Here is a 9,119-nt window from a genome sequence, read left to right on the forward strand (position 1 = left end):
CCTATCGATGTAACAGACTGAAGAGGGGGGAAAGCCCGAAACGCGTATCTGTATGACTTAAAAGTGGATGATGAAATTATTTGCCAAGTGTAGATAAATTCACCAATTCGTGACATTGAACCATATAAAATAAGAGATTCTATTAAAACATTACAAAATCTATAATTTTAATAATTATTATTAATAGACAAAAACAAATTTTTACTAAAATTCCGAAATCAGGAGTATATTGTATCAGGAGCATGTTACTCACATAATATAAGACTAACAATATGCTTTTGAGTTCTTAAAAACTATCAGATAAGATATTATAACAGTTATGTTTAATAGAGAAAACTTTATTTGAGAATATCACAAAATTTTATTTAAATATCTTCAACATCTCATTTTTATAAGAACATGTCAATATAATTAATTAAATATTTAAGTTTCCAACATGCATTTTTAAACAAAGGCGTTATGAAACAGCTTTTTACTTCTACATTAATAATAAAAACAGTTTTCTTCTCAAAATACTGGACTGAGTAAATAGCAAATCGCAAATAAAACTTCTATACATCGTAATTTTATCTAAGTCCAATTACAAATCTATAAAAGTTGAAATTCGTGATTGCTTCGTCTTTATATATTTTTCGATTTTCAGATAAGCAGGGCCGGATTAATCCACTTTGGGGCCCTAGACATTTTCTTCTTACCAGGCCTTTTTCTCTCTCACAAGAATTGAAACATGAAGCTGCTATTGGACTTAGACATTAACATCCTGAGATATGTCAGAAAATATAAGTACTAGCACTTAGGGGCTGTCCATAAATTACGTAAGGGCGATTTCGGCCATTCTAGACCCCCACCTTCCTGTGTAAGAAGCCGTAATATTTTTTTTCATCCCCCTTCCCTATCTTAGGTAATATTTAGGCATGATTTTTAGAAAGATTTTAACATAAAGAAAAAAAAGTTTTTTTATGAAACCCTAAAAGCCTTAGGTCCAAAATATATAATTATCAATTAGTTAATTAATATGTACTATTACAGTAGAGCATCGATTATCCGACTCAATTGGGGACTCAGGTTGGTCGGATAACTGAAAAATCGGANCGTTTTAACAAGAATGTAAGCATTGAAATCCATAAAAACTGGCTACAATTATTAAAATAGAATGTTTATACAGTTGTAGACCAGCCTGTGTTTGGCACTCTGGGAGTAAGACATTATAAAGTTACGAGGCATGCGGGGGAGGCCGTCAAGTCGGGTGGGAAGGGAAGGGGGAGTGAGATGTACGGAATGTGCCCGATAAATACTATAACAGACTGAAGAGGGGCGAAAGCCCGAAACGCGTATCTATCTGAATCATTTTTCTTATTGTACGCAAGAAAATATTTAAAAAATACAGTAATTTTAAAGTTAAAATAAAATTAAACTAACGAATACCAAAACCAAAGTTATGGAGAGATACTACGCGCTTGTATATCGATGACGTAATACACGTAGCTGAGAAGCGAACGAAAACAACCGAGTCGAATTAATTAAATCGGGAAAGTGTGCATTATAATCGAGAAAATGCGACTATTGTATTAATGTTTAAAATATTAGTATTAAATCTGTCTTAATAAATCATGACGACTCCCGTAAATCGAGTTATCCGATAAGAATAAAATACTGTACAATACCAATATAGCCCTATCGTAGACAAAATTCGCTTATTTTTGCCTACCTCGAGTTTTGCTTTTTAGTAGAAATGGCTAAAAAGTGCGCAAAATACGTACGGAAATACGGTATTACTGTATATGTATTTTTTATGATGCGGTTTTTTAATATAATTTAAAGACAATTTTTTCTTAAAAAATTACAAAACTTCGAGGGTTTAACCATCTTTTTTTTTATCTGTAATTGCATTTTTTCAGTGGGGAGCTACTACAAACTACTAAATTGACTTTTAAAAAGTATTTATTTACTTTTTCACAATAATTACACATATTCACAATATTTCACAATAACTAAAACAAATTAAAACGTTAAAAAAATCAGAGTTGCTTTCTCTGGATATATTCAAAAGTCATCGTATTCCTGTTGATAAGTAATAAGGCCATTCCATCCACCATTATTAATCACCCACATTAATAAATTTGATCCAATATAGGAGCTCAAACGTTCTGCCAGATCCTTTACGATTTCTGCGCCACTCAATCTATGGCAAATAAGAGCCATTTCGCCGGCGAGTACAAATAATGCAACAATTTTCGGCCAAGTGACCCCCTCACTAAATAGTTCATTGGCAACTTCTACGATAATTACACTTGCATTAGAAGGATGGATATTGAGATCATCAGTCATTTTTAAAATTCTATCTTGATACCTCGTTTTAAATTGGTTAGCCAGCGATATGAGTGAACTATTCACTTTACTTGAAGTACCACTTGGATGCGACCTCCATTCATAACTATTAATCTGCATTTGGTAGGAAATGTAATTTTTTAATACTATTAGTTTGTGATACATAACATATTATTTTTTCTGCCATAATAACTTTTTTCTGTACCCCTAAACAACCCATCGCGTACCCCTAGGGGTACGCGTACCACAGGTTGGGAATCGCTGAGATAGAGCATCCTTTTGGAATTGAAGATGGAGTTCAATCTGTCCTTCATATAACAAAACTATTTTCGGGTACCACCACACGGTTTTTTCCCATAATAAAAAATGTGTAGAGCATGAGTCTGTTAGCGATAATTATTATTCTATCACGTCACACGAGATGACATTGGTACAATGAGCGTTCTTAATAGAAACTGTCAAATTGAAGCTAAATTCAAAGCTCCACCACTCAACGAGATCAAAAAATAAAACTAAGAATATTACGTAAGACGAGATCTATTACTCCCTACCCCTGAGTAAGAAATCGTAAGAATTTCTTGACACCCACTCACCCCAAAATATTTTACGTAATTTATGGACGACCCCTTATGAGAAAAACTTTTTATTTACATCAAAAATAGGTGTTTCTTCCAAACAGATTTTTAATGTAAATAAAGAGTTTTTCTCATAAAAGCTAGTAGTTATATTTTCTAACATACCTCTGGAAGTAAGTATAAAAAGAAAACAGTTCTCAGAAAATTAATCTTTTCTTTTTTTTACATTTAATTTTAATATAATTTACATTGATCTCATTGGAAATTTTATATTTATTTTCTATATTTTAATATTAAAAACAAAACTGATATTTTAAAAACATTTTCAAAATACAATAATTCAGAAGCTTGAAATACATTTATTAAAAAAGTTTTTTGAATTTAAGTTGATACCTCTTCAGTAATATATATAATTTAATTATTTTATCAATTACCATAATTTAGATAATTGTGTCCTTGAAAATGAGCAGGGAAAGCTCAAAAGCATTTGTTTTAAAAATATTTAAATGATTTCTTTAATAAGGCATGTTTTCTTATAATCAAAATAGTTAGCTGTAAGGTATTATTTTATATTCCCATAAAAAACAGAGATTATCGATAATTTATAAGCACGGTTTTTTAGTATTACATCTTTGTATTGCAACTATTTAAAATTGTTTATACAATATATTTAATAAAATTATTATATTTCATAAATCTAAAATTTAATAATCTAATAATTTGGATTTGGCTTTTAACCTTCATAGTTCACTGATATATATGTTATATATTTTTTTATTATTATTAATATTATTATGTTAAAAAGTTTTTAGAAGTATTTATTATATTTTCAGAGAATTTCTCAACAAAGAAATAGCCATGTACAACCATTTTTTAGATATACCATATCAAGTTAAACAAACATTATCTACAAAGGTGAGCTTAAGTTGGTGTCTGTTTATCTTTATCACAAATCAATATTAATGATGATAAATTTAATACTAATGGCATGAATTAACAAATTAATTAGTTCTTTGCAGAATTAATTAATTTATTAATTTATGCCATTAGTATTAAATTTATCATCATTAGTATTGATTTGTGATAAACTGTACGGAATTAATTATAACAACAAACCTGATTTTTGCCAAGCATAAAATAATTTTATGCTTGGCAAAAATTATTTGGATTAAAATAGAATAGAAATCAAAATTAAAGATCAATGTATTTTTTAATAAATATGTAGCTTTTGATATTTAATTAGTCTTCTATTGTTATTACAATATTAGACCAAATATCTAATTGCTGTCTTTATCAGCAAGCATTGAAAATAGTTACTGAATCTCTTTTATTGATGTAATTGCTATATGTGATAGCCTTGTAAATTTCTAGGACCGCAATGAATTTAGCTAAGTTTTTTCCTTAACTGATTTTATTATATTTGCTCCACTCCAATCAAATTATGTATTATTTAACACATTGACTGCCAACTATGAGACAACTCATAGTTTGTGTTATTGCTTACGTCACCACATATGAGTTATCTCGTAGTTTTTTTACTTTCCATATTTGTGCAGCTACGATGAAATTCGTAGTATATCAGTGTAAATATGAATAGATAGCCTCAGGGGCAAGAACAAAAAATCAAGGTTGGCTTACATGAACAGAACATTTATTAATAAATGAACAGAAAATGTAATCATAAAAAGTTTATTCAAAAGCAAAAGCATATTTTATTGTTTGTGATAATTTTTAAAACAATCTTTCATGCAAAGGACTGGCTTCTCTGGACAGATTGGACAGAAATAATGCATTTCTCAGCATTTTTTAGCTTTGGTACAAATTCAACATGGCTTTGTCAGATGCTGTTTTTTTCTTTTTTTTCGGTAGGTGGGATACTCTGTAAACAATGAAGCTCTTGCAATCTAATGTTTTTGAAACTGGTTGAATCTCTTCTCCAATTAATGCATTGACAAATGCTTCTCTAAACTTTATAAGTTTTATTTTAGAAGAAGTTACTTTTTGAAAAAGTTTGTGCACATTGTGTATATATATCTCTATAATATGTAATGCAACCTTTTTGGGCTATCTAATAGTCTTTCTTAAAGCTGTTTTGATAGCATTTGATCTGATCAGTCAATGCCAGACATTCCTTAATTGTAATCTCGAATTATATTCAGTTTCATCGAACATTTTCCATTGAAATTAAACATTTCTACCATTTCTTCAGGTTCGGAGATGACTTTATCATCACTGTCCTCACTTGAATTCTCAGAAGGTACAGTACTTACATAATCACTACTGTCGTTACCATCCTCACCAAAAATCTTGTCAGATTCTGAATCACTTAGATTACCTTAGTACTCAAGTTGTTTTTCAGTGAATGGTCTTTTCTTATCCATATTTGGGGTATTTATAATTTGATTATAAAAATAATTATAAAACAACACACTCAAGAAAGACGTAAGTGTGATGCACTCAACTCTATATCTGATTTATTACTAACGAATTTAGATGCTCGGCTGTAGCGAAGCTACAGGTCAAATTGTATCTGTGCACGAATAAACTTGTAGTTTGGCTTTAGCAAAGAGCTTTCTGTTACATAAGCCAACTATGAGATAATTTGTAAGATTTTTTTTTTANAAAGACAAGTGTTTGTAGGTCCTACACTACAATAAAAAAACTACAATTTCAGTGAGAAGGCTGTGCCTGTTTATTTTACGGTACAATTAGTTTTTTTATCGTTATTTAAATCTCAACAGAAAGAAAATTAAATACAGTACGTAGTTTTTAAAAATCACTGACATAGTTTTAATATGGCCGTAGGGGTCACCAGTATTCTTTAACTTGTAAAGGGGTCGCGTATTCAAGAAGGTTGAAAAACACTGATTTAGACGAATAATCAGTCGGAAGAATAAAATTGAAAATTTCCCCGAAAATAGAAACTTCCTGATAACACCGAAAATGATGTTCACTTATTCTATTTGATTCTTCTAAAAATCATTATAATATTATGCTAATTAAATATCAAACTTAGCTTTAAACATTTAATAAACCATCAACACATTAATATATTATCATAAAATACTAGCAAAGGAGCCCGGCTAAGAAATACTTACGTAGTAATATCGATTTACCTTTAAACGTTTCTTTAATTAACAGACTGAGATTTTTTGCTGCCGATCAAATCAATGCACTTTTTTTTGTACTGAGATTATTTACAAAAACATAGATCATGTAAACTTAATACTTGTTTTTGATTGGTAAGTGAATGGTTTACATATAACAAGAGCAGCAATATTTTTATCGCATTTTATTGAAAGCAATATTTTTATTTAATTAATTTATACAAAAAAAAACAAAATATACGAAAAATATATAATAATAATAATAATAATTCTTAATTGTTTATTAAATTAAAAAAACGGTACTTATGGGTTAAGAGGGCGCCAGTCGGAAGTAGTGTTTTTTCCGAATAATGCAATTTTTTATTTGTCAAATTTAATACAATTGTTAAATTAAACAATAAATTACGATTTATAAAGATATAATAAAATCTCACAAATTCTAATAATAAACCACTTGAATATGCAAATTGTTTTGTAGCATCGGCGTACTGTAGTGGGGGCGGCAAACTTTCACAATAAATAATAATAATAATATCTTGTAAAAATTTGAAACATCCTAATCTATACTTGCATCGCGCCTACGATAGTGATAATTATCGTCTGGACAGTCTGGGAATCGGCTCACTGCCCAGGTGAACTACAGTAGTAATTTTTTCATCCGAGGAAATCCTGGAAACCTGTTGACCTTTTTTTGCTTGTACGATTCATTCGATACATGAAATAAAAAAAAATGTAGGAAACAGAAATAACAATAAAAATTGGAAATTTTGTAAAACATATAGAATGTTCAATCTTTATTCTGTTACACTGCGTTCCTGTTTAGAAAAGATGAAACTAATTTATTGTCTATTGGAAGAAAAGGGAGAGAAAGCTATGTCAATAAACATCTAGAGGCTATGGAGGGGTACAGTAATAGTACTTCGAATTTATTTTTTCGGGAATTTATTTAACATGTAATTTTCTAAAAATTAGTATTATTATATTGACACAAAGTATTAGGTGCCCCATTAAATTGGGAATATATGTTAGTTAAGCTGTTTATAATTTAAAGAAAACTTTGATAACGACTTTCGTGACTTTTTAAATCTTTTAATGAAGTTATGAAAATAAAGAATATTTTATGTTATACATATCATCGCTGAAAATATAATATAAATTTTTAAAGAATTAAATGAATGTATTATCCACAATTTTCTGCCTTTTTTTTATTTTAAAGTCGATTTTTTTTTCTTCTTTGTCTCCACGTGAAAACAGAAATCAGAGAAATATTTGTTCTAAGGCAAACGTTTATTTGACACCTGTGTGTTGAAACTCTGATCAGAGATTGTTTATAAACCTATAAGCCTTGCGCTCATAATTTAGCCCGTTGTTCGTATCTGTCATTTTAGAACTTTAAATAAAGTTTTATTTTATTATAATATGCTTGTAGTCGAATTCAGTCAGAAAATTTTAATTTTATTATAATTTATTGAAGATTTTAATTTTTTAATATGAGAAGGTAATTAGCATTAATTACAAGGTATCGTATTTCATCTTCGCTCCTGTTCAAGTTTTTTGTCTAGACCCGGCATGGCCAATATCTGGCCTATCTAATGAATTTAAATCAGCCCGTGATTAATCTTCCAATATTAGCTACTCAAGTCGGAATAGCTGGACTAAAAATTCTGACGCCTAAAAAAAAAGATAAACAATTTACTGTGCGTTTAGAGTTAATGCTCCATTACAAATCTATTAATTAAGTACAGCATAGAATGTTCATAATGCATGATAATGTGAAAAAATGTGAATATTCTGTATATATAAATATAAATGTGTAAATATTTATTTTATATAGATATAAGGAGAATTAATTCATGCCCATTCTTTGTGATAGAGACCATAAAATTGAGAATGTTTTTAAGGAGAAAATACCAATTTATGACAATTTATGGTAATATTAAAACATCACANGCTATTTCTGTTTCCTACATTTAATACTAAGATACACCAAATAATAAGAATTATAGCCTATATAAAACTAATAATTTATATAAGGAGCGGCATTTCGAAGACTTGCATCATACTTAGAAAATCTACCGCACGGCCCTGATTTTATTTAATGTATATATAATAAAATTGTTGATTAAAGACCTCCCCAAATTATTTATTTACATTTTAGTGAAATATTATTAAATACTATGAAATATTTTTAATAATGAAATTTATGTTGACATGTTTTTATCAATTTGAATAATTTTTAGAAATTAACAAAATTAAAGTAACAGTTTATGAAATACACAATTATTTTTAAAAAAGCATCTTTTGATGAAATAATGATTAATTTATTATTTTATAATCGGCAATCGTTTTATTTATTTAATAGTCGAAATTAGTGATATACAGATGTTGCACATTATTCAGTCTTAATAATTATTACGATGAAGACACAGTTTTACTGCATTATCTAATGGTGATATAGCTTCAGATTATCGGATCAAACGAATAATGGTTATTAGAATGCTAGGTTGTGACGAAATATAAATATTATTATTAGATCAAATTTCATTTGAATTTTAACTACGAGAGCGGTACATACAAATAGGTTAGGTGTCATGTCTACGCAAGTTCGGCCAAGAAAAAATGCTCATCCTCGACGTCTTCAAGTTAGAAAGCCACAAGAAATAGAGAAAATGGCAGACAAGAATGATAACTCGTTAACGTGCGAAGAATGTGGCAAGAATTTCGTTAGAAAGAAGAATTTACTATCTCATAAAAAGACTCATAGCAACGAAAGACCTCACAAATGTGTAGAATGCGGTCAGACGTTTTCGCTACGTAACACACTCGTATGTCACAGGCGTGTACATACTAAAGAAAGACTGTACACTTGTAGTTTGTGTTTTAAGAGCTTCACACAGTGTTCTACGCTAAAAACTCACGTTATCTACAAGCATACAAAGTCATTTCCATATTTTTGTGATAAATGTGGAAGAGGTTTCATTTCACCTGGGAAGAAAGTCGATCATTATAGTCGTAAATTGTGTCATAAAAATGAAATGACCTGTGATTCTAATTAATAACGCTTATGCATAAGTAATTATTTTGTTTTGCAGTAAAATACTGTTTTTTT

The 9,119-nt window shown here is 29.2% G+C and overlaps 2 protein-coding genes across 2 annotated transcripts; one reads left to right on the forward strand and one right to left on the reverse strand.

The window, feature by feature from the left end:
- Positions 1-2,043: 2,043 nt before the first annotated feature.
- Positions 2,044-2,448, reverse strand: LOC111615687 (apoptosis regulator R1-like). Its single transcript, XM_023357118.1, has one exon. It carries the CDS (start codon positions 2,446-2,448, stop codon positions 2,044-2,046), a length of 405 nt encoding a protein of 134 aa, XP_023212886.1.
- A 6,153-nt stretch (positions 2,449-8,601) lies between these two features.
- Positions 8,602-9,066, forward strand: LOC111615688 (zinc finger protein 761-like). The gene has a single exon (XM_023357119.1). It carries the CDS (start codon positions 8,602-8,604, stop codon positions 9,064-9,066), a length of 465 nt encoding a protein of 154 aa, XP_023212887.1.
- The last annotated feature ends 53 nt before the right edge of the window (positions 9,067-9,119 follow it).

The sequence above is a fragment of the Centruroides sculpturatus genome, unplaced genomic scaffold, assembly GCF_000671375.1.
Source record: "Centruroides sculpturatus isolate CEXI.00-Female unplaced genomic scaffold, Cexi_2.0 scaffold2645, whole genome shotgun sequence".
In the NCBI taxonomy this organism is placed as follows: domain Eukaryota; kingdom Metazoa; phylum Arthropoda; class Arachnida; order Scorpiones; family Buthidae; genus Centruroides; species Centruroides sculpturatus.